This window comes from Marmota monax, unplaced genomic scaffold, assembly GCF_021218885.2.
Source record: "Marmota monax isolate L192 unplaced genomic scaffold, Marmota_monax_Labrador192_F-V1.1 WCK01_AAM20220418_F8-fsc00068, whole genome shotgun sequence".
Classification (NCBI taxonomy): Eukaryota; Metazoa; Chordata; class Mammalia; order Rodentia; family Sciuridae; genus Marmota; species Marmota monax.
In genome coordinates this window covers 7754775-7780952 of record NW_026692352.1, presented here as the reverse complement: position 1 = coordinate 7780952, position 26178 = coordinate 7754775, and the positions used below count along the sequence as shown (strand labels likewise).

Below are 26178 nucleotides of genomic sequence, written 5' to 3'. Positions count from 1 at the left end.
GGTAGGAGTTTCTGGTTTAGGCAGACAAGTGGTACCCCTTTAGCAAGACTAGAAAAGTGGAGAGATAGGACATTTGCATATCCAGTGTGGTAGGATACCAAGGGGCTTTTGGAAGAAGTCTGTGATGGGCTGAAAGTGAAGGAGTGAATGGAAGCTAGGAAGTAAATAGAGTAGTTGTAGATAATCTATCCACAGGACTTTTTTTCTGTGTCACTTCTCACTTTTACTGCCACAGGGTAGTAAGCAAGCCGTTTATTCTGATTTGTCTTTTCTCCTCATGTTATAGGTTTTGTGAAAGTAGGACCACATACCTTAAAAAAAAAGGGGGGGGGGCTAACAGTAAATAGCACAAATCTGTGAATAGTGAATAGTTGATATTTACTGCATTTGAAAGTTCCTACCTAGGGGGCTGGGGATGTGGCTCAAGCGGTAGCGCACTCGCCTGGCATGCGTGCGGCCCAAATTCAATCCTCAGCACCACATACAAACAAAGATGTTGTGTCCTCTGAAAACTAAAAAATACATATTAAAAAAAATTTTTTTTTAAATGAAAGTTCCTACCTAGGGCTGGAGCTGTAGCTCAGTGGTAGAACATTTACCTAGCATGCATGAGGCCCTGGGTTCAGTCCCCAGTACTGCAAAAAAGAAAGTTCCTGGGGCTGGGGATATAGCCCAGTTGGTAGAGTGCTTGCCTCACATGCACAAGGCCCTGGGTTCAATCCCCAGCACCACAAAAAATAATTTTTAAAAGTTCCTACCTCCAGCTCTTTGTTGAGTTTGAGTATTTACAAAGTAAATGTTAAATGTGTAAACTAATTTTAACTTGGCCTAAATTAATAGGTGTTGTTTTCCTTTCTCTGTTTCTGGATATTTTAGTTAAAGAAGGGGAGGGGCAACTCTTACCAACAGAGGGCACTAGCTTCCTTCTGGTTGAAATTATACATTGAATCTACCTATTTGAAGTACTCAGTAGAGTAAGGCTCAGCAAAATTTTTTGTTTTGTTTTTTTCAGATGGCATGGAGGTAGATACCACACCAACAGTTGCTGGACAGTTTGAGGATGCGGATGTTGATCACTGAAAATGATTTATGCTGCTTAAAAGTGAGTAGTTTATTTTCTTCCTTGTCACTGAACATGAAAAGCATCTGAAATAATAAGTTTTTATATTCATAATTGAAGAGAGCTCTATAAAGTTCAGAAAAATGTTTCCCAATTCTGAAATTACTGAAAGTTACACGTATTTTTCCCTAAGAAATCAGGGTCTACAAACGTGGTGATGTTCAGTTTAACATCTATTACACACTTGCCACATGTATCTTAGTATTAAAAGCTGATTTACCAAACCATAACAAGTCCATGTAGAGTTATCCAAAAAGCCATAATTTCCAAAGTAATTTCTTACCTGCTTTTCACGGCTGATGAAAGAACTCTGCCAATTTTCTCTCCTGTGACACTTTCATGAGCTTTGCCTGAAGTTTGTCCCTATTTGTTATTTTGTTACTATGAGAAATATATTGTCCTTTTCTTTTTTTTTTTTTTTTTATAATATTTATTTATTTATTTTAAGTTTTCGGCGGACACAACATCTTTGTTTGTATGTGGTGCTGAGGATCGAACCCGAGCCGCACACATGCCAGACGAGCGCGCTACCGCTTTAGCCACATCCCCAGCCCCTATATTGTCCTTTTCCAGCTCAAGTAATTAAAGTATATGTTAGTAATAATTTAAGACCATGTAGCTAGTTCATACTATTCAAAGATAGGACTGATAACCTTAGTTAACTTTATACACTGCAAAATTTTCACATTGTTAAATTGTTGTCCTCTCCTCCCTGTAACAGCATTGTCTTCTCGAATTATCTTCCAGATCCTTTTATTGAAGCATATGTTAGTAACATGGCAAGATTTATAATAATTTTGTTTTCTTCTGGTATAAATTTTAGCTCTGGCTTTTCTGAAGTTAAAATTTTAATTTCCTGTACCCTTGTTCCATTTAATATCAGAGACCAGCCTTTTAAAATTCCAGACAGACCTTCCAAATTATTGCCACTGTGGATTTAACATTGCTTCTCATACTAACCATGAATTGTGATATTAGATCTCTGCTTTCTTCTCAGATCCTACCAGTAGAACTATCAAAAAATAACATCATAGAGTTCTGTGATTTATATCTCTTCCCATAAATACTTAGTTCTTATTTTCACATTTACTTCTATCAGTGGTAGCCAGATAGTCTAAAATTAGCAGCGTCTCCTCTGCACAGCCATGTGTGTGCACACCGCTGGTGTTCTGTGAGTGTTGGCTCTCATCCCTCACTTCTAGATGTAACTTCACTCTTCTTCATGGGAGACCTTTTAGTACCAACCTCAATCACCTTTCCTGATCAAATTCTTTATAGCACATTGTTTTTTTGTTTTGTTTTTTTCAGTTCAGAGATAGTTGTTTAATAACAGTTTTATTGAGACTGGATAAACAGAATTTGGGGTCTTCTGATTTTTCATGTATTTTCCCTGAAGAATAGACTGTTCAGAGAACATTGACCACTCTGTTAATAATGATTATGAGAAACTCATTTGATGTGTCGCTAGTGGTTATTCAAATGAGATGTTACTGCAATCCCTGGCAAACATTCTTAGGATTCTTTGTAATGGTGAAATAACCATAAAATAGCCACAAAATTTCTAATGAGCTGATGATTTGTTTTCTGTTAATTTCATGTTCTTTGCTCAAAGGCAAAGAGATATTTTATTCATAGTTTATTCAGGCTTTCCATCTGGGTAATTGACCTGAATTCCAAACAATATCTATAAATTTGTAATCATTTAAAATTGTATGTGCCTTTAAAGAATAAACAAGGTATAATTAGAGTGTTTATGAGACCATTAATGATTTATAGATAATTGAACTGGGATCTCTCAATACCTGAAAAGGAGTGAAGGGGAAGGCAAATGAATGGTGGAATCACAATTCTACCATGGACTGGCTGGCTGTTTGCCTTGGACAAGGCATATACCTTATCTAATCCTCAACGTCCTCATCTATAAAGTGGGGTGGTAACTACGTGGCCAGGTTATCGAAAAGACTGAGACATAATATATCTAAATCCCTTGGCACTCTTCACAAGGCATTCAGTAAATAAAGCTGTATTATAAACATTATAAACCTTTTGTTTTTCAGGTTCTGCTTATAACTAGGAGAGAACCTGGTGCCTCTTCCACTTTGGAGTGGGGTTGATGAAAGTCTTTCCTTCTCCAAAACTCTTCAACTAGTTATTTCTCAAGACAGACTATACTGAGACAGCAAGTTGTCACCAGCAGAAGGGACTACAAACTTTATTAACAAAGGTGAAATAATTCATCCAAGGGGGTACTTGTAGTTTATCATTTACCCCAAAACTTTGTGTTAGGAACCCTATGAGTAAGCCTATAATTCCTGCCTTTGCTGTATGAATCATCTGTATGGTAGCAGGCCTGTGGTAAACATGCTCAGGAGCTTGGAGTGTGGGAAGAAAAGGCAAATATCTCAGAGGGATCAGCCTTTGTTATTCTCCACAGAGTCAAGAGTCTTTTACTGATTTGGGGGCCAAATTAATTAATTCAGGCCTCTGTAGTAGCCTCTTGGGAAATATCCTAGCTACAGATCCTGCCACTGACAAGAGTGTTTCTAGCTACCTTCTGCTCCTTCTGCCCTCTTTTACCAGTCTACCCTGTATAGCCTCTTAGGTTAATATCATTTAGTTTCCACCCTCTTAGGTTAGTTTTCTGTAACAGAACAGTGAACTGAAATGAAAGTCCCCCAAGTACTTCTAATGATAATTGTTTTGTCTTTGTAATAACATAACAAATAAATCTACATTTTCTATATCACTGTTCTCGTTTTTGACTAATTCTATTAGTGAGGTTTTTTTGTTTTTTTAAGTAATGCTGGCAAAATATCATACTATCGGTGTAGTGGTAGATCTCAGTAATGAGTACTTGCCTCACATGCAAGAGGCCCTGGTTTCCATCCCCAGCATCACAAAAAAAAATAAAATAAAATGAGAGAGTCTTATTGGTCATATTTTGCTCATTTTTGTTGATATGAACATGAAATTAATAAGAAAATATGTAGTTAGAGCTTCTGGCAAATATTTAGTAAGAAAAAGAATATATTTTAAAGAATTTCTGCTGCTTTTCTTTGGATCAGGAATAATTTCTTACATTTTTTTAAACTTTCACATGTTAGCTTTTCTGAGTATTTATAAGGCTGATTTGTAGTTCCAGATTTATACCTGGACTTCAGATAACTTGTAGGTTAAATAAGCTGTTCAGAGTCAGCCAGTTGGCTAATTAGTGACTAAAGTCTATTTTGATGTCCTCCGCCCAGTGTTCTCATCAGCACTTTCACGTGGTTTCCCTCATCCGTCAATTAAAGTAATCTTCCTTTTTTTTAAACTAGATTCACAAAGTCTTAATCGTTTTAATTGGCAAGTAAAAGAGCCACTTAGAAATGGAAACTAAAATTTTCTAAGACCTCCTGTGTATCAGCCACCATCCTGGGTTCTTTGCATATATTATGTGTTCTGATATACCGGACTACCTTATGAGTATAGATGCCTTTATTATCCCTTTGTATGTGTGGTACAGGGGTACTTTACCACTGAACCACATCCCCAGCCCTTTTGTATATTTTATTTAAAGACAGGGTCTTCCTGAATTGCTTAGGGCTTCGCTAAGTTGCTGTGGCTGGCTTTGAACTTGCAATCCTCTTGCTTCAGCCTTCCCAGGACTAGGATTATAGGCATGTGCCACCATGTCCAGCATATTTATACTTCTCAAATAATCTTTATTTAAAGCCTTGTGAGTTACATATTTTGAGATGGTATTAGGGTCTTTCTCAGTATTGGTGAAGGTGAGAGTTTATGCACTAATGATTATGGTGTATAGTCCTTTACTTTTAGAAAACAGGTGTGATTAGTGAAGATTCAGAGATAATAAATATTTAAAACTAGATTATCTATGGAATTTTTAAAATTATAAATGGACCTTTATTTTATTTATTTATATGTGGTGCTGAGAATCAAACCCAGTGCCTCACACATGCTAGGGAAGCACTCTGCCACTGAGCCAAAACCCCAGCCCCTTATCTATAGAATTTTGATCCACTTACTGCTGTATAGCTAATACTCATGTAAATCCTATTTTTAAAGTATTTCTAGAATAGAATTATTGCCATCACATTATGGAGGAGATGGAACATATTTACACTAATATATTCATTCTCTTCATATATACAGGAATAAAACCAGTATGTAAGTATTTATAAGGCTGAATTGGGGACTTCCTAATTTCAAATGAGAAGTCAGAAAAACTTAAATTGAAGAATTGAACTTGGTTAGAATATTTTAATCTTAATTTTTAAAGATAAAAATAATAAAAATATGTATGACTTGGGGGTAAGACTAATATACAGTATATACAGACATTTGTTCTGTTTGTATGTACTAGGGATTGAACCCAGGGGTGCTCTACCATTGAGCCACATCCTCAGTCCTTTATGTATTTTATTTTGAGACAGTGTCTCATTTAGTTACTGAGGCTGCCTCAAACTTGTGATCCTCCTTAGCCTTCCAAGTCACTGGAATTACAGATGTGCCACTATGTCTGGCTAGGATTTGGGGGGGAGTGGATTTTTTGGAGATTATATGAATCACTAATGCATATTAAGCACTTAGGACAACAGTGCCTAAAAAATAGCTCACTAAATGTTAATTATTACCAATAAGAAAAACTGTAACATTCATCCACCACTTAGAATATATTTGAGAAACCTGAAATTTAAAATTCCATTGAGCAATTAAAATAGATGTCGTGAAATCCATGCAATTATTCATAGAACCTTCAGGCAAGTCTCCTGCTTTATAAACAGATCTAATGAGTTTATGGTTTATAAGCATTGGACAAGCTAATAAAGGCAACTGGAGTGGTTGCATCAGGCTTATTAAGAGCAGCAATAAATAGCTCAAAGCATTATGAAGAAAGCATAGATAATTCTCATTGAACTTCAAATAGTAAACATTTTGAATATGAATATAGTGCAGTAATTTTCATGAAATTACAATCTTGTGTCAACCCAAATTTTGGCTATTAATCCAAATACTAGCTAATTAAGGAGAAAATAAATATTAGAAAGCTATGTTCTAGCTTACAAAATAGACAAGAAAGCTAAAATAAATAAGGCTCATAAAAAGGGTTAGGGCCTAGGAGTGGTTACATAAGATGTTTTAATTCCCCTGCTGCTATCAGACTGATTTCTTTATTGTCTCTATGTCTTTGAGTCAGTACACTCAAGATTCAAAGTTCTGGATGGCACTTTGTGCCTTAGTTGCAAGGGACAGATGGAGTATCTGGCCACTTTAAGCTTTTAAAACAAATGACACTGCCCTGTCCAGATTCTCACAGTGGTAGATTACCCCAAACCGGGAAGATGCTTAGATGCTGGCTTGTAAAACATGTACAGCTGCTTACAGACAGCAACCTCAAATCCTTAAACACACACACATACACAGCAAATTCTGGTTGTGTTCTATTGCATGAGTGCAAATAAGCAGACTATTGCATTTAATCAAGTTGTGGTTAAGTCGTGGGTAGGTGAAGAGATGAGAAAGGGATTTACAGGTACAGGTATGTGCAAGCATGTTTGTGAGGATTGCCCAAGTAAATGATTGCTTAAGTAGAAGACAGTACTTGAGAGGGATAAGAAATGTGAAAAGTTATCAGTGGGCAAAAGTTCCCTATGGTAGTCAGGGGATCACTAGAGACAGGGTACTAGGGTGAGTGAGCTGGAAAGGAGTTACAGTGGGAAAGTGGGGTGTTTGAGATCATAAATTTTAAGCCTGAAGCTATATATAAGCTGAGCAGAGTAAAAGACAAGATTATTAAAGGGGAGGGAACCAACAAACGGGGGCAAAGACATGGAAAGGATCCTGTCTGTGGTATTAATTACCAAGAAATAACTGGAGTAGTGTTATGGAAAAGATGACAGGAACTCAGACCTTAGGAATAAGGGGGACTTGAGGGAACTATATAATGCTTAACTGCAACAAGTACCCAGGTAGTTGATGACCTGTTTTTAAGGGAAGAAGTAGAGGAGAATGAATGGGAAGTAGCAATAAGGACAAGGAACACCTCTAGGCCCAATGGTTTGAGAGTGTGGGAAAGTGGCCACCATTTGAGAAGATGGCAGAGGAAGCAGGGTTATCAGAAGTCACAAATTCAATCTGATGTGAAGTTCAGAGGGCTATTTTCACAATTAGTACTCATTTTTCTTAAACCATAGACTTCATGTAAGCAACATGAATAAAAAGAACTATTTCTGTAAGAAAAATAGCCATGAAACAGTGACACACCTTCATGTTTGGAAGACAAGGGGCTGTTAAAGGGAAGAACCATTATTTAGTAGTGTTGCCCTGGCAGAATTCAGGCCTAATATTGTAAGATCATCTGAATTTTGCAAAAGAAGCTGGAACTATGGATTTTTATGTGAAAAAGACTTAAAATATTGACTCTATTTTAAATACTTTGCAGGCCCAGTAAAACAAATCAGTGACACCTTTACCTATGCAGTCACATTTTGGTGACCTCTGCTTTTTAAAGTATTACTATGGGATGTATTTTTCTAAGTTAAAGAGACAAACTAATCTTCAAACCAGCTGCCTGTTAGGTAGACTTAGCAACAAGCTGCCACTGTTCAGTCTACAACTATAGGCTGAGCTCCAACAGCACTTAAATTACCTGGCAATTTATCATGTGCTTGTTAATTGATTATTTCTCAGATCATATCTCACCACATTTTTTTTTTACTTTGAATTCTAACTGAATTGCCTTTGAAGAGAAACACTAACCTTTTATGATCTGAACGTTTAATGAAAATTCAATCTCAGACAATAAGACTTCCAATAGAGAAAAGTTGAAGGTTCTTTAAACCTCAAAAATACTAATTGATTCCTGCATTTAATATTATTATAAGGAATTTAATGATTCTTCAAAACGCTCAGTTTTCCTTGTATCACAAGGATGGCAGATGTCAGAGCATTGTTTTTGGATTGAAGTAAAAGTGTAAAGACAGTATTTGGCTCTATGTGACCTTGGGCAGAGTGGTAAACTATAAACCCATCTAGATTTAGTTTCCTTATCTGTACAATAAAGATTAAAAATACATGTACCTATTTCACCTGGTAGGTGTAAGGTACATTTCAAGGTGGATAGCTTTAATCTCACCTTCCTGTGAGTTTTTAATTCTATAATACAACTTGCCTGAAGTTAGTGAGATCATCTACTTAGAGAACATATTTTAGATATTAGAATATATTTAAAATTTAAGAAACCCCTTGAGAATGAATGGATATATAATCTTCCAAACGCAATTTTCCTATTGGAAGATGATACCACTGATGGTATCACTGTGTGAGGTAGTCACTGGAAAGTATCTTCTCTCCAGTCCTGTAAGCTAGACTGTTTATACTTTGGTTAAGAATCCTGTTCATTCGAGCAACAACTGATACAATTTCTTTCATCCTACTATCACCTTTTCTCCACTTCTCAACTTTGTACTCATTTGATCTTCTTCTAAGTTCATAATTATCACTTGAGATTTATGTGAGGTTTAATGAATGAGTCTTTTCTAGCAGCATTTAATACATCACTCAAAAGAACAAGTCTTAACTGAGAAATACAGGATACCTCATTTTCACAGTAATTTTTTTTTTTTTAAGTCCCAGTGATGAAAACTTAAGACAGCTTCCTCAAAGGAAGTTAAAACATTGACGAATCCAGTGTAGCCAGTGTTTAGCACGTCCAGCTTGACTGTCTTTTAACTTAGTCTGAGTCTTTTGGAATAGTTATTCCTTTTTTGTATTGTTGTTATGCAGCCATGGAAGGAAAAAGCTGAACACTAAAATCATCAATAATATACCTGAAAGACAAAATAAGGTAAAATAAAAACAAAACAATCTTAAAGGAAAGTCAGTCCCTAATTTAGTATACATTTAGACTAATATTCTCACATTCTTCTTCAACCACAAATCCTTAAAAACAGTATGTACTTGATAAAACCAGTAGGATCTAAATAGTGAATTCAAAGGACAAACAAAACCCAAACATTAATAGTTTTAGTTCTGGCTCCCTTGCTGACTTGCTGGAAAAGTCTGGACTTGGGTCCTCAGCTGTACCTCTAAAATGGCAACAGTCCCTCATGCCCCAGGGTTGTACCCAGGGAATAAAGCAACTGAAAGTACGCCAGGTTCTCACCTGGAATGCTCAAATAAGAACAATATATCATATTTACTTTCTCGCTTCTCTCTCTTTTTTTTCCCCTCATCAGTCATATACTAATAGCTTTTAGAGATTTATCAAGTAAAATACTTAAGCAAAATTTCAGTCAATGCCTAATTTTTAAATATAATTTTTTTTATGCCCCAGGGTTGTACCCAAGGAATAGAACAACTGAAAGTATGCCAGGTTCTCACCTGGAATGCTCAAATAAGAACAGTATATCATATTTACTTTCTCGCTTCTCTCTTTTTTTTTTCCCTCATCAGTCTTATATACTAATAGCTTTTAGAGATTTATCAAGTAAAATACTTAAGCAAAATTTCAGTCAATGCCTAATTTTTAAATATAATTTTTTTTAAGTTTGCTTATTTGTAATCTTTTTGTGTTTGTTTTTGCAGTGCTGGGGATCAAACTTAGGATACTGTGCATGCTAGACAAGCACTTTACCACTGAGCTACCCCCTAGTCCTAAAAGTCTTTTGAGGTTACACTAGATAAATCTAGCACATAGCCTTTGCTTCAATGTGAAACAGGGAGGAGAGGGACCCAATTGAGTATACAAAATTCAAATTGCTATCTTAAAAGGGAATTCTTCAGTTTTTAAAAATCCTACTATATTTAGACTTAAAACTGTAGATAGCTTATAATTAGATTAAAAATTAGTTTTGTCACAGGCAAATTTGAAATTTTCTTATTCTTGTTTGGCAATAAAAAAAACCTTACGACTTGGCTAGTATTTCGATATCTTAACATATTTTTAAAAGATGAGTCTGCAACCAAAGTCTTCAAATGAAAAGGAATCAGATATGATCCTTATGTTAATTGATACATTTTGTCAATTCTTTATAGAGTCAAAGCTAGAAAATAAGACATGACATTTAAAATGTTTTCCAAAAATGGAACTGCAGTTTCATAGAAGCACATAGAACTGGCCAATTTTTATTGTATGAAATGTAAAAACTAGAAAATAGTCCTGTATACATTCTTTTTTTTATATATTTTTTTTAGTTGCTGAGAGATCTTTATTTTATTTATTTATACACTGTGCTGAGAATCGAACCCAATGCCTCACACATGCCAGGCAAGAGCACTACCGCTGAACCACAGCCTCAGCCCCTTGTATACATTCTTATAGTCACATTTCTAATATTTTTCATTTGGGAAGATGATGGGGGCCATTAGAGAAATTATAGTATCTCTGCTGTGATGAGAATCAAGAAAGACATTAAGAACTGTGGCTCCCAAGAATACTTTGCTCCCTGTGAGTCAAGAAGGGGCTGGGGCTGTAGTTCAGTGGTAGAGCACTTGCCTAGCACATGTGAGGCACTGGGTTTGCTCCTTAGCACCACATAAAAAAAAAAATAATAAAATAAAGGTACTGTGTCCATCTACTAATAAAAATATTTTTTTAAAAAAGAAAAAGAAACTGGGCATGGTGGCACTTGCCTGTAATCCTAGTAACTTGGGAGGCTGAAGCAAGAGGATCACAGGTTTGAGGTCAGCCTCAGCGACTTAGTGAGACCCTATCTCAAAGTAAAATATAAAAAAGGTTGGGATGTGGCTCAGTGGTAAGAGTGCCTCCAGGTTCAATCACCAATAACAATTTTTTTTTTAAATGGGGTTGGGGGGCTGGGATTGTATCTCAGTGGTAGAGCACTTGCCTAGCAAGTGTGAGGCACTGGGTTTGGTCCCCAGCACCACATAAAAACTAAATAAACAAAATAAAGGTATTGTGTCCATTTACAACTAAAAATATTTTTAAAAAAGGAAAGAAGAAGATAGACACCTTAAGATTATTTTTCATCTGGAGCCATTTATTTCCAGTGAGTATATAACTTTAATATATGACAAAATTCAATGGCAAGCTTGAATTTAGTAGTCTAAAAACTATGTATATTTATTCACATATGTATTCTACCCATATTCATTGAAGGATATCTTGTTTCTCATTCATAAACCTTATAGAAACATGAGTTTCTAAACCAAAAACTCCAACAGAAATTTTATGTTGGGTCTAAGAGAAAAGCTAGGGATCTTTTTTAGGACAGCTTAGGAAGAATCTTTATTTTCAACAGTCTAAATAGGGCCATACATAATTACAGAAAATTTGATTCTGATGCCACTTAGAAGAGTTTCCTTGTGAACATTTATATATTTTTTTTAATTTGGTGTTTCAATAGTTTTGAAGTAAGTTTGTCTTTAAAATGTTTTGATAAGGGCCACAAAAAATGTGTTATCTTCCTATTTGGACTATACAAACTTGAGAATGTAGTCCCTTTCTTCACTCTCCCACTCTGGTCTACAAAAGGTGACGAGTTACTTTTCCTTTCTTTCCTATCATGAGAGTTTTTCCTATTATATGCTCTTTTGGGAAGAAGTCATTAAGTGCTTTGAGTTGGGGCTGGCGTTGTGGCTCAGTAGTAGAGTGCTTGCCTCTGGGTTCGATCTTCAGCACCACTAATGTATGAAATATGATATGTCAAGAGCTTTGTAATATTTTGAACAACCAATAAAAAAAAATAAAAATATCTACTAGAGAAATTAAGAATAAAAAAATACAAAAATAAAATAAAATAAAAATCAATTAAAAAAAAGTACAAAAAAAAATTAAAAAATAAAGATATTGTGTCCATCTATATAACGAAAACGATTTTTAAAAAGTGCTTTGAGTTGGAAAGCCTGTTTTAAGGGAAAAAAAATCGAGGTCCCTTTGCAGAAAACATTATTACTTCAGATTTTTTTCTTTTAAAATTCTTCTGGAAAGACCTTTTAAATGTTATTTCAAGTAGTATGTGAAATAATAATTTTGCATCATGGGCCTACAGTAAAAGTAGTTGGAGCACACTAACAAATATGTTAAATTGATATATTAAATAATATATGTTGGTTTCAAATAAAACATTGGGGGAAATTTTTCATATAAAAACTATCACCAGCCAGGCATGGTGGCACATACCTGTAATCTTATTGGTTCCGTAAGGTAAGCTAAGGCAGGAGGATCACAAATTCAAAGCCAGCCTCAGCAATTTAGTGAGACCTTAAGCAATTTAGCAATACCCTCTCAAAAGCAAAAATAAAAAGGGCTATGGATGTGGCTCAGTGGTTAAGTGCCCCAGGGTTTAATCCCTGGTACCAGAAAAACAAAACAAAAACAAAAAACTCTCCTGCCTAATTAGTAACCTCTTTTAACTTTTTTTTTGGTGGGGGGCAAGGAGTGCTGGGGCTTGAACCCTGGGGCATTCTACCACTGAGATACAATCCCAGCCTGGAAAACACCCCTTCTTTATTTTTTTATTTTGAGACAGGGCTTGCTAAATTGCCCAGGTTGTCATCAAACTTGCAATCCTCCTACCCCAACCTCCTCCATAACTGGAATTATAGGCATATGCCCCTGCCTGTAAGAAGTTATTGGAAAACACTACAAACACAATTTATAGAATGAGAGGGGAAACAAAACTATCACTAGCCTTTTTAAATGCAGATTTTTCTCTGATATTCAAGTTTGTACCTATAGATATTACTAAGCATGGTAAATAGCAAATGTGAAATAAAGGAATGGGAAGTGAACGAGAGGAATGAAAATATGAGGCTATTCAAAACTGTGTGTGGAGCCAATGTTCCCTTCTACATGTGCCCCTTTTTTTAGAAATAAAACAGAAAATCAGCGATAAGAAACAGAAAATGCTAACTGAACAAAAAGTGAATTAATGGAGGGCTGGACATCCTCTTATTCATTATAAGAAATGCATATTATGAGTACAGTAATTGTATGATTTTTTGTGTTATTCGATTCCTCTTTATAGAAGACTTTTATATATCTGAACCCAATAGAAATAACAAGAATGGAACTTGTTTGAATCAAAGTGTGGAATATGATATGTCAAGAAATTTGTAATGTTTTGAACAACCCACAATAAAAAATTAAAAATAAAAAAAAAAAAACATTGAAAAAAAAAAAAAGAATGGAACTTGTGATTTTTTTTTTTTTATACCAGGGTTTAAAACCAGAGGTGCTTGACCACTGAGCTATATCCCCATATCCCCAGCCCTTTTAATTTTTTTATTTTGAGACATGGTCTCTTTAAGTTGCTTCCGGCCTTGCTAAATGCTGAGGCTGGTCTCAGAATTTCAATCTTCCAGCCTCAGCCTCCCGAGCCACTGGGACTACAGGTATGTACCACTGCACCTAGCTGAATTTGTGAATAATTTTAAAACCATACTTATTATAGTTATTCATTGTTTCATGAGATGCCCTTCTGCAAAATGAGTTAAATGAGTTAAATGACATTTATCTCAAACATTTTAACTTCCTTTTTCCTTTTCCTTTTTGTGCCTATTCTGACTTTGGAAATTGACATGTAACAGCAGCATTTCATATCGTATTTTAAAATATCCTAATCTTTCAGACATATTAAAGATATGCTTACCTATGGAAGGAGCCAGCCAATACACTATAAAAAATTGAGGGAAAGCTTCATCAAAACACATGAAATGAAGGGAAAGTGCCAATGCTGGATTAAATATTGCTCCTGTTAGACTTCCTCCTGTAATACATTTTAAGCAAAGTAATTCCAAACAATGTATCTTATATTTTCTTGTATCTAGAAAGAAATAGGTTATTAAATGTAACTATTTTACTTTAGATATTTAAGTAGTCTTACTCTATGATTCTCCTTTGCAGAATCAAGTGGCATATTATAAAGTGTAACAGATTATGGATTATAATATGCAAAGTAAAAAAAAAAAAAAGACAAAGGACATCAAGAGTTTAAACCTGGTGCTCTGCCTTTACTATAAAATGAACACTGAAAGTTAATGTGCTCTATTATTATAAGTTCCTATAGTTTTTATGAGATAGGAGATTTGGCCATTCTTCCCATTTATCAGTTTGAATGAGTGAAAAATAATAAAGTGAAAATACAATTAAAAATGGATATACTATCCCAGGGTCCTCTTGGGCATAAGCATACCTTTTGTATTGAAAACAAAAAGTAAAAATAGACCAAAATATCATCTCTTCCATTTTTTCTTGTCAGAAGAGTCCTTAAGAAGTCACCCTGAATGGTACATCTCAATAAAATGGTTATACAAATGTTTTTAAAGTGTGAGTCACTTCATGAAAAATAAGCACAAATTTTAACTGTTGACTATTTTTCAGTATTCCTGTTCCAGCTCTATACCAAAGGTAACTGACATGAGGCCTAGGAATCTATAGTTCTGTCCACATACTAAAAAAAGAAAGGCAGAGGAGACTGAAGAACTCCAACACTACTCACCAGAGCTGCGACTGCTTTTCAAAACACACCCTAAGAGCATCCCTAAGACTGGCACTGCTGGTAGTTCTTACAGATGAAGGCTTAGATGCACACATCTGCCTCTTCACTCAGCCATAGAGATCCTGAGACTTTTACATGTTTTATATTGACATATACTACTAGAGCCTGTCTTCATAGCATTCAGAAAAGTAAAATTATTTAAGTTAAGTGACCCTTTCAATCAATGATTTGGGATTTTTGCAATTCTATTTTGGGGCGTACTCTCCGTGTTCATAGTGTTTTTGTCTTTTTTGCAATAAAACTTTGACAATGGATGTTGAAAAAATAAGGATCTTTTCATAAGATTTCACTAATGAGATATCACTATTGATAGTCTGAGAACAAAGAAGCTAGGCTGAGATCAAACTACTAAACACTAGATGAAGCTCACGAGATGGCTAAGAGTTTTTGTTAGCACACTAGCCTCATGATTCGGGGGTTTTTTTGGTTTTTTTTGTTTGTTTTTTGTTTTTTAACCTCAGCAATGATGATACTGACATCACCTCATGGGCCTTCAGAATCATTCTTGAACAGTCACATCCTGGAATGTTAAACCTGCAACTGCCAAGGCTTAACAGAATTATAGCTGATCATTTCAGTTCAATTCTACACTACCACCACCCTGCAAAAAAAAAAAAAAAATCCTGTGTACCAGATACCATGGATAGAAAAACTCACCATCTTTATAATATGAGTTAACATCAATGATCATTGACTTCCTAAAGCATAAATAGACTAAGTAAGCCAATGCCCTCATAACTAGTTTACTTCAGAGCCGTAGGTCATGGTGTACTGAAGACTTTTTCTTAGGGCTAAGATAAACATGATAATCATACCACCCTAAAAACTTGAACTGTTTCACTTCCTTATCTTCTACCTTACCAGTTCTGTTCAGTGTGACTTGGTAGAAGCTGCTCCTCCCCCTAAGGGGTGTTCTATTTCCCCTCTCTTGAATAGGGACTGGCTTTGCAACTTGGGTTGACAGAATGCAGCAGAATTCTGAATGTGGCCGGGATGGTGCTGTGTGAATTCCAGGTAAGCCCACCAGCCTCTATTTTTTTGCTCTCAGAACAATAAATACCCTGACGTAGAAGTAAACTGGTCTGGGCCACATGGATGGGAACCAAGGCAACCCCGATGACAGCACCAACTGCCACACGTGAGGGTCCCCAGGCTTTTCCAGCCCCACCACTGTCCATCTGGTGAACGTAGCTGCATGAGTGATGCCATGGGATTTGGCCAACTAATCCAGAGAACTGTGAAAAGTAATAAATTGTTATTTTAAGTTATGGGATTGTTTGTTACATAGCAATAGTTTAAACATACAGAAATACATATCAGGTATGGATTCTGTGTTAACAAAAGCCCCAAATGTGGCATGGGCTTTGCTGTTTTACTGGATAATTCTTTTGTTGTGAGGGTCTGTCCTGTGTACTGTAAGATGTTTAGTGGCATCCCCAGACCCTACCCAGTAGATGCTAGTAGCACTCTCTTCTCCCCACACTGTATCAACCCAAATGTCCTCTGGGGACAAAATCCTCCCCAGTTGAAAACCTAGAGAAACACTGGTACTTGGTACAAGAAGATATATTCAAGGTTGATTATTTATAATAGCAAAGAACTGGGAACTGGAGAAAACCTAAATATCTATTCACAGAAAAATTGCTAAATAAGCTTATTATTACTTTAGGATATCATAAAGCATTTTGAAATAATGAGAGAAATCTCCCTACTGACATAGATCTCCATTGAACAAACCACCAAAAAAAGTAGACTGAAGAAAGGTATGATACTTTTTATGATAACATGAACACATACATAATAATATGTTTCATAGATTATTATCTATAATAAATGCACTTAAAAGGCTTTGGAAGGACATAATACACACAACACAAAGAAGGATTAACTGGTGGAAAGAGACGGTAGAAAAGGAGGGACAGACATAGAGGATGGCAGTCAAAAGCACTTCAGTGTTTTATTAGTTTTTTATAAAAAATCAGCAGACACAGAACTATCAGAAAGTGGCTTTAGCAAATAGGTTACTATTCATTGACATTTGAAGGGGAGATGATATAACTGCATGTTGAGAGAGAGTTATCACCAAAAGATCTAGCAGAATTTTAGAGGTCACTATAAGCTTATGAAATCACCATAACCAAAGGTGAGGTCTCAAATCTGGCATTTGTAGGCACTAATGTTTCTCAATGTTCCTGAGGGGAATCAAATTCTCTGTAACAGAAGGATACTAGTTAAAAATCACATAAAACTCATGTATAAGCCAGAAGGTCACTTTTATTGGAAGCCATGGGCATAAATTTACTAATTTATAATGGAAGCTAGCCCTTTCCAGTAACCAAAATATTTGTCTTCCTTCTCCAGGGCACTCATTTCCTGGTAAATGCCCCCTGGAAGGCCAAATCTATCACCAGAAATTATTTGATCAGCATGTAATCAGAGCAAAGACCATGATAAAACATCATCCAGAACTGAAAATACCTTTTTAATGACAAGACTGCTTTCCCTGGATGTGGTCTCTGCCTCCTGTTATATTGGGCAAATGCTCTAGACACTCCAGTTTTTACTGCTGGCTCACAGATATGCTAATTTACTACCTAAACTTGGTAGCTCTTTTAAGACTAGTTATTATAGACATGGGAGAATGACACTGAACTGTTTCAGAGGTTGTGGGGAGCACCTGGGGATTTGTATACCAAAAAATTGACTTATTTGCAAATAAGTTAACTTTCAATATAAAAGTTGTAAAGACTACACTTTCCTGAACTTATACCAACAAAAATATTGATTATGCAACAATGATGAACTTAGACTAGAAGCCTGTGACAAATTAGTAGTAAATGCCATGTATTGTGCTAAGAATATAAATAATATTCCTTTTTTTTTTTTTTTTGGTACCAGGGATTGCTTACCCACTGAGCCACATCCCCAGCCCTTTTTTAAATATTTTATTTAGAGACAGGTCTCATTGATTTGCGTAGGGCCTCATTAAGTTGCTGAGGCTGACTGAGCTAGCAATCTTCCTGCCTCAGCCTGGGATTATAAGCATGGGCCACCGAGCCCAGACTCATACTCTTGACATGATATTATTCTTTGTTTTAAAGATTAATAAACTGAGACCAAATTAAGTATCTGGCATAAAAACACAGACCAACTCTAAACCTGTACGCTTGACCACTATATTATACTGGGGTCATAAGTTGGTTTTATTTGGAAACTGGTAATGGCCTCTATTTCATATAGTTATTATATTAGAGGGAAAGTATGTAAGTACTTAGTTCCCTTCTCATTTAAAAGACTTAGAAGGATACCAAAAATCCTGTATGGAGTAATGGAGTGAAGTAAAAATACTACAATTTCTTAAAACAATTTATTAGACTTTTATTGGAAGCCATGGACATAAAATATGGAATGCCCAAATATGTATTTTATCTATGTAGTTTTTTTATTGAACAAACTATTTGCTAGTTCACTCATTTACTCTAAAGATTCTTTCAACTGTTCACTTTGTACCAGATTATACTATCCTAAGTCCTAGTTCTACATTATGAAAAATAAAACAAATGTTGTTTCTGTACTCAAACCTTACTTTCTGGTAGATGAGGATAGGTACTATGTCAGAAAACAGTGTAAATAATTTTAAATTCTATAAACAAAAAGGTGCAGTAATAAAGACAACTTACATGTGTAAAATAATATTTTTTCAATATCTATTTATGTACAGAAATAAATGCATTTTTTTCTCACCCTGTTTACTGAACTAAAAATACAAATTAAGGAAGAATTTCTTGAAATCTGAAATAATAATTTATAATTTTAAGAGCCAGTTGTGGCAGCACACACCTGTCTGAAGTCCCAGCTCTCTGGGAGGCTGAAGTAAGAGGATCACTTGAGCCCAGGAGCTTAAGACCAACCTGGACAGCATAATAGCAAGACCCCATTAAAAAAAAAAAAAAAAAAAAAAAGTTTATATTTTTTAATATGTTCTCACCAAGCTTTTTCTTTTTCTTTTTTTTTTAATTTTATTTTATTAGGGAAGCCAATAGCTACATAAGTGGTAATGACAACAGTGGCCCTCACCTGCACATAAAAATTCTGACTGCTGGGCTGGCTGAGTGGTAGAGCATTTGCTTAGTATATGCAAAGCCAGAGGTTGAATCCTCAGCACTGCAAAAAATAAATTCAGAATGCTAAATCAATAAATACACAATCCTAGAAACCTATGGCTAGGCTGCTAGGCAGTTCTGTTCTGAATCTTAAAATACATCATCAGTCATTTTGACATGACCTAAATTCATGAATCCTGAGTGCCTTCAAGGCCCAAGTTGAAATCTCCCAGCATGCAATTTTGTCAAACCTGTACTTGTGGTATTTTACAAGTTTAAAAAAGATACAATCCCAGTGGCTCAGGAGGTTGAGGCAGGAGGACTGCAAGTTCAAAGTCAGTCTCAGCAAAAGGAAGGTGCTAGCAACTCAGTAAGACACTATCTCTAAATAAAGTACAAAATAGGGCTGGGGATGTGGCTCAGTAGTTGAGTGTCCCTGAGTTCAATCCCTAGAAACTCCCCCCCCCCAAAAAAAAAAAATAGTTAAATCAAAGTAACTTATAATGATGTGTGATCTTGGCTAGATCACACATCTTCTCCTGCCTTTGTTTCCCTTTTCCTTTTTAAGTTCTTCCTACAAAAGCCTTGCTTTTGCCTGACCGCACAGACACTCAACTAGTCCCAAGACAGTCCATTCTATTTGGAACAAAGTGGTAACATAGTAAAGTAAGTTTCTGTGGGATCATAAAATTTAAAAAACCTGCTTAATCCAGTGTTTGCCAGACTTATTTGATAAAAATCCTTTTGTAATTAAAAATTTTTAATTGTGGTAAAAGATACATAAAATATGCCACTCAGTGTTTTTTACATTCAACAATGTTGTTCTACTGTCAGTATTATCTTTTTTCCAGAAGTTTTCCATCCAGAAGAAGTTTTCTATCACTCTGAAGTCTGTATCCATTAATAATAAGTTTCCATTTCTTCTTTCTCCTCAGTCCTGGTAACCTATATTCTACTTTCTGATTCTATGAATTTGCCTATTTTGGATTATTTCATGTAGTGAAGTAATAAAATATTTGTCCTTTTTGGGGGGTCTGGACTTTTAAAATTTCTTTATTTTTACTTTTTGGTACTGGGGATTGAACCCAGTGGCACTTAATTACTGAGACACATCCCCAACCCTTTTTATTTTTTATTTTGGGACAGGGTCTCACTGATTTGTTTAGTGCCTCCTAAATTGCTGGGATTACAAGTGTGCCCCACCATGTCCAGCTAGAATTTTTAAAAAAAGAATTAGTGGGACTTGAACATAGAGACACCCTACCACCCTACCAGTTCCCCCACCTTGCCTCATGTTTTTTCATTTTTGAGACTGTGTCTCACTAGATTGCTTCCAACTTTTGATCCTCCTGCCTCAGCCTCCTGAGTTCTTGGGATTACATTGTGCAATGTGTCTGGCTTAGCATAATATTTTCAAAGTTCATATTGTATCTGTCAGAACTTTATTCCTTTTTAGAGCCAATTGTATTCAATTGTATGTTTTTAGAACTCATGAGGAGCACACTGTAGGAATGCTGATAATAAAACTAGGTAGGTACTTTAGTGTCAGTTTGAAGCATGGTTTGTGCGCATGCCTGCTGTGTAAATTGAGATGATCATTTAACTTCTGAGCCCCACTCACTTTGCTTAAAATGGAAATAATGTATTCATCAATGGCTTTTGGTAAGGATTAACTATGGTTACTCATATAAATTTCCTAGCAAGATGCTTTAGCCTATACTAAGCACCCAATGAATACTCTTATCTGTCCTATATTGGCAGAAAAGAAAATGGAAAGGAAGATTATCATAGATTGTGATTTTTCTGTTTGGTTTTACCCCTGCACTCTCCAGCTCTAAGACTGTAGCCACTAATTACAGTATATTACACTTGAAATGTGCCTACTTCCAGTAAGGAACTCAATCTTTATTTTTCCTTAATTTAAATAGCCACAGGGGGCTAGTGGCTTCTGAATTGGACTATACAGGCCTAGATTCTTAGAACAGTGGTTTTCAACCTTGGTTTTGAAAGGAATCACCTGGGGAACTTTAAAATATATCACTGCTTCCAGGCATAGTGGCATATGCCTATAATCCCAGCTGTTTGGGAAGCTGAGGCAGGAGGATTGCAGGTTCAAAGCCAGCCTCAGCAACTAGCGAGAACCTGTCTCAAAATAAGAAATAAAAAACTGCTGGGGATGTGACTCAGTAATAGAACATCCCTGGGTTCAATCCCTGGTACCAAAAAGTTAAATTAAATTATACCACTGCCTAGGCGCCTTCCCAGAGCAATTACATTTTAATCTCTGAACCCAGAATGGGTATATTTTAAAAGCTCCCCAGGTCATTCCAATGCAGGAAAAATGTTGAAAACCACTGTTCTAGCAACCCTTTTACTCTCTCGCCCTCTTCCATTAATTCCCACATTTCAATAAAAAGGAACAGTGTTTTAGATCCCTTAAATTGATCTTTTACATACTCCTTCCACTATATATATATATAGTTTTCCTTATATTAATCTATAACTTCAAATATTATCAAAATCTCTATAACATAAATATATGCAGAATTATTTATGGAATCACAACTATATTAAAGTATAAAATAGAATACCAACTTGAGGATAATCAACAGAGGGAGGAGGGACATAGTTGGAGAAAGATCCAACTGTCAATGTTTTATTTTAAAAAATCTTTTACTGTAAAAGATTAAACTGTGGTGTAACTACATTTTGGGGGGGCAGGGGGTGGTCACTGTTTTTTGTTTTCCCTGGTACAGAGCCTCACTGCATCTCTAGACCTTTTCAAATTATTCTACTTTGAGACTAGAAAATAGGGTTTTTCCAAATTGCTCAAGCAGGCCTTGAACTTGTTGTGATCCTCCTGCCTGAGCTTCCTGAGTAACTGGAATCAGAGCATATGCTGCCACACTCAGCAGAATTTTTTTTTTTTAACCATAGACAGTTCAGTTCATACATAGTGGATATTTCTGATTTAGCTAAAAACCTAAAACTTGAATAAATGAGCAACTATTCATTTTAATATTTATTTTTTCGTTTTCGGCAGACATAACATCTTTGTTTGTATGTGGTGCTGAGGATCGAACCCTGGCCGCACGCATGCCAGGCGAGCACGCTACTGCTTGAGCCACATCCCCAGCCCATGAGCAACTATTCATGAACCCTCCAGTTATACATATGCTCTTCCCTCTCTCCTGGAACATTTGTTTTCATCTGTGTATACTAAAAAATGGAACTATGCCTAAAGACGGGAATATGGATTGGGAAGTCTTTCATTTTTACCCTATAAGGTCAAACATTTAGGAGCCCTTATTTTGAGGTTTGTTTCTAATTCTAAGTTTCACTTAATGGCAGAAGAAGATGACTATTATAAATTTCCTTTGTTATATTCATGCCTCCAAAACATTTTATAATTCAGATATGGTCCCAGTAAAGGTATTCTTTTGGAATCATTTGGGAATGGTGGCATAGAGGATTGTGTGCAGGGCATCATGAGTGCTAGCTAAATGTTCTGGTAGCACATGCAAGGCACTGAGTTCCATCCTCGGCACCACATTAAATAAATAAATAAATACTTTTTTTTTTAAGCATCCTTAGTTTCAATCAAGTTTTAATTTTAAGACACAACTTTCTTGATAGACCAATTAAAAGTTCATTTATAACTCAAGACGAATTATTAAAGAAATAAGAAATGAGTGGGGCTGGGGTTGTGGCTTGGTGGCAGAGAGCTTGCCTAGCATGTGTGAGGCACTGGGTTCGATTCTCAGCACCACATATTAATAAATAAAATAAAGGTCCATGACAACCAAAAAAAACAAAATTAAAAAAAAAGAAATGAGTAAGTAATTTGTAAAAAAAAAAAAAAAAAAAAGACTAGAAAATGGAACTACAGAATTTCTACTCCCCATTCTTAACTACTAACCAATCATGTGCCTTGTGCTTTAAAAAGGAACTTTTTAGACCCGGGATCATTTTTCAGTGAGTGTCAGAAACCATCTATACCACCTTTACAATATCAAAAAGGTAACTGATAAGTTGTCTTTCCTCTCTAACGCTAAAACAATCCTTTTCTAAGATATTTGAACCCATGGCAGTATCTAACAGGATCTCAAATTTCAGCACAAGAGGTGGCCCCTTTCTCTGTGTGTTTGAAAACACTAAATAAAAGACCTCGGCCTTGTTGGTTAAGAATGGGTTGCAAAATGGTTAGAATAAAAGGGCTGAGGGATACCAATATTTACATCACAGCGGTGTGGGGTTTCGGATGTATCTTGGTAAAGAACTTAAGAGCCTCAGATCATAGAGGTCCAGAAGTGCCAAGTGTTTTATGGGAAATGACAAACCTGCGTAGGCCAAAAAGGTGATGAGTGCAGCCAGCAGGTGGATACGAAGCTTGGTTCGGACCTCCTGGAACTGCAGCAGAGCGCTGTGGAAGATAAAGGAGCAGACGACCTCTGTGATGATCGCTTGGGGTAAATCTGAATCGATGGGATTCTTGCAAGCCAAGTTCCTCTCGCTGAAGTGATACTTGGTCAGACCCAGGTTCCACAGGGCGCTTACACAGTACCTGCTGCACAGAGCGCTAACTAGCTGAGACGACAGCCTCACTGCACCCATCTCGGGGGACATTCCCCCCAGCATCATCTGCATCATCACGCCACACGGATTGCCGGAAGTGCCCACCAGAGTCAGGCCATGCACCAACGAGAAGAAGTAGATTAGCGTCAGCGTCCAGGTGGGGTGCGCGGAGTCCTGCGCGCCAAGCAGTTGTAGCTCGTGGGTGCAGCAGCAGAGCTGGAAGGTGGCCAGAAACTCCAAAGCGAAGGCGTGGGCCAGGGGCCTGTGCAGCTGCTGCCGAGCAATCACGCGGCCCAGACCCATGAACAGCACGATCGACAACATAAGCCCCAGAGAGGTGCAGGTGTCCCGGACCTGGGGCCAGAGCCCCGGCTGCGCCGACATGACTCCCTTACTGTATGACTAGCCGGCTTGCTCCAGAACAACAGGAGACTGCCTGGGGCCTGAGTCTTAAGCCCGCAGCCCCGCCCCTTCTCACGCCCCTGGGGAGGGCCCGGGGCGTCACGCTGGAGGGATCCTCCCCCCCTCCCCGGCTCGGAGTTAAGGTGTTGGAACCGGAGCCGGGGAGGAGAGGAGGTGAGGGGCGGCGAGGGAGCTGTACTTGAGAGTCGGCTGAGGGGCCACCGGTCAGCCGAGCCCAACACGCACAGCTCCTCTACCTCCCTCTGCTACTGGAAGCTAGCGCTGGTGGGGCGGGGCGCCGAGGGCCGCCGCGCGCCCAGGGCCATTGCGCACGCGCGCAGTGGCCGGCGCGCGAGACCCAGACCTCCAGATCCCTGACCCTGCCGGGCACAGGTAGGAGGGCGCCCTTTGCGCTCCGACGTGTGCTCTGGAATGTGAACTCGAGCTTTTTGGGTACTCTGAGAAGACTAATACATCTATCTGGAAGGCCCCTTAAAGGTCATCTCAGCAACCCCCTCGTTTTTACTAATGGGGCGACCGAGATTAAGAAGGGAGGCGCAGCGCCCGGCACCGGCTTGTAGGGGGTGTGCTTTAATAATGGACTTGAGAACCGAGGAGGAGCGTGCAGCAGGCGCTTCACCTGCCTAACAATTTTTTTTTTAATTTTGTAATTGTGATAAAGTCATTTGTGATATGCCATTTGTTTTAACCATTTGTAAGTGTATAATCCAGTGACATGAATTACATTCAGTTATCCAACCATCACCACTCTTTCCACAGTTTGAGTCATGGATCTTAGAAATGATGTTCCCTAAATTTACAGTATTTGTATAATCTGCTTATAATCTTTGGCATGAATTATTTAAATATAATAACATAAAACAGTCAATTTTTACATTTTAAAATTGTGTTTGTTGTTCTAATTAGTTATACATGACAGTAGAATGCATTTTGACATGTTATACACAAATGGAGCACAATTTCTCATTCCTCTGACTGTACAGGTGCAGAGTCGCTCCAGTAGTGTAATCATACATGTATATAGGATAATAATATTGTTCTGGTTGTACATGATGTAGAATTACATTGATGGTGAATCATATATGCACATAGGATGGTATGTCCAATTCATTCTACTTTCTTATTCCCATTCCCCCTCCCTTCCCTTCATCCCCCTTTGAAACAGCCATTTCTTACAGTCATTGCATCCTATGAAGGAAGGAAACCCAAAGCAAAACTCTGGAGAAGTCCACTCATAGAATAGTGGTTTGTTTTAAACAGGGTGAAAACTCTTTAGCACAGAGCCCAGCACAAAGGAAATAGTAAAGTAGAAGCTTAAAGGTGAAACAGAAGTTTTCAGAAACTGGAGTCCCAGTCTTGGCTTTTGCCATCACACCATAGTCCCAACAACTCACTCATTTGGGATGCAGAGTGGGAGAGAATGCTAGGGTTCCTCAGACCTTGCACCTAGCAAAGTTTTGTGCTAATGGAATGGTGTCATGGCTCAGAGTGGAGTTTCCAAATACCTTGGCACTGTTCAGCTACAGTTCTGTTCCAGCTGGCTCTTTTGACCACAAGTCCACATTTCATAGAATTGGAGGGGAGGGAAAAAGGAAGGAGAGTGAGAAGAACTTCTGGATGGTTCTCCTCGGTTTTATTCCCAATTTCAACTTGTCCTTTTATAACCTAATAAAAATACTTTTTTTTTGGGGGGGGGGGTGTCTTATGGTACTGGAGATTAAGCGCAGAAGGATACTACCACTGAGTTACATCCCTACCCTTTCCCCTTAAATTTTATTTTGAGATAAGGGTCTTGCTAAGTTGCTGAGTCTGGCTCTACCTTGCTATCCTCCTGCTTCAGCCTCCCAAGTCACTGGGATTACAGGCCTGTACCACCAAGCCTGGTGGAAATTCCCCTTTTAATGTGAAGATTTCTGTGGTATCAATAAAAATTTTTATAAACTCTGAATTTTTATTTTTTTCAGAAATTTCTTTTTTTTTAAAGAGAGAGAGAGAATTTTAATATTTATTTATTTTTTTAGTTTTTGGCGGACACAACATCTTTCTTTGTATGTGGTGCTGAGGATTGAACCCGGGCCGCACGCATGCCAGGCAAGCGTGCTACCGCTTGAGCCACATCCCTAGCCCCAGACTCTGAATTTTTAAATAACTCAATTCTTTCACAAAACACAAAAGAAAAAGTCCTTTCCTCTTTCCTGTGCTGATGCTTAATAAGGAAAAAATTTCAGGTAAATAAAAACTACGTTTTAGTTGCTGCTATTTAAAGAGATTACTTTAAAACTAAACCTGTGGTATAATTCCTTCATTGATTCTCTTTACTAGAAGTCACTTGAGAATTATTTAATGTAAATGCATTTTGTTTATTGCTTTGCTGATAATTCACCTTTACTAGCAAAAGCTGTGTAGAAAACAGGTCTTTGGACTTTGGTAA

General features: G+C 37.1%; 2 protein-coding genes across 7 annotated transcripts in view; one reads left to right on the top strand and one right to left on the bottom strand.

Moving 5' to 3' along the window:
* Positions 1-15882, top strand: part of Clns1a (chloride nucleotide-sensitive channel 1A) — a 37636-nt gene extending 21754 nt beyond the window's left edge. For 2 of the 5 annotated variants that reach the window (XM_046442054.2, XM_046442056.2), the window contains 2 exons: positions 1013-1102; positions 15695-15882. In XM_046442054.2, coding sequence (XP_046298010.1) covers positions 1013-1080 — 68 coding nt within the window. In that variant the 3' untranslated portion in view covers positions 1081-1102; positions 15695-15882. Of the gene's footprint in view, positions 1-1012; positions 1103-1568; positions 2873-3177; positions 3867-15694 lie in introns of those variants that run through there. The other 3 variants (XM_046442052.2, XM_046442055.2, XM_058578565.1) reach the window with 2 other exon arrangements.
* Positions 4804-23996, bottom strand: Aqp11 (aquaporin 11). 2 transcript variants are annotated; one of them, XM_046442050.2, is made up of 3 exons: positions 23090-23996; positions 13738-13854; positions 8626-8952 (listed from the first exon to the last, which is right to left on the bottom strand). In XM_046442050.2, the coding sequence occupies exons 1-3, from the start codon at positions 23706-23708 to the stop codon at positions 8879-8881; spliced, it is 810 nt and encodes a 269-aa protein (XP_046298006.1). In that variant the 5' UTR covers positions 23709-23996; the 3' UTR covers positions 8626-8878. The 2 variants fall into 2 exon arrangements, with proteins under 2 accessions (XP_046298007.1, XP_046298006.1); XM_046442051.2 differs by lacking the exon at positions 13738-13854 and having other exon boundaries at positions 4804-8952.
* Between the last annotated feature and the right edge of the window lie 2182 nt (positions 23997-26178).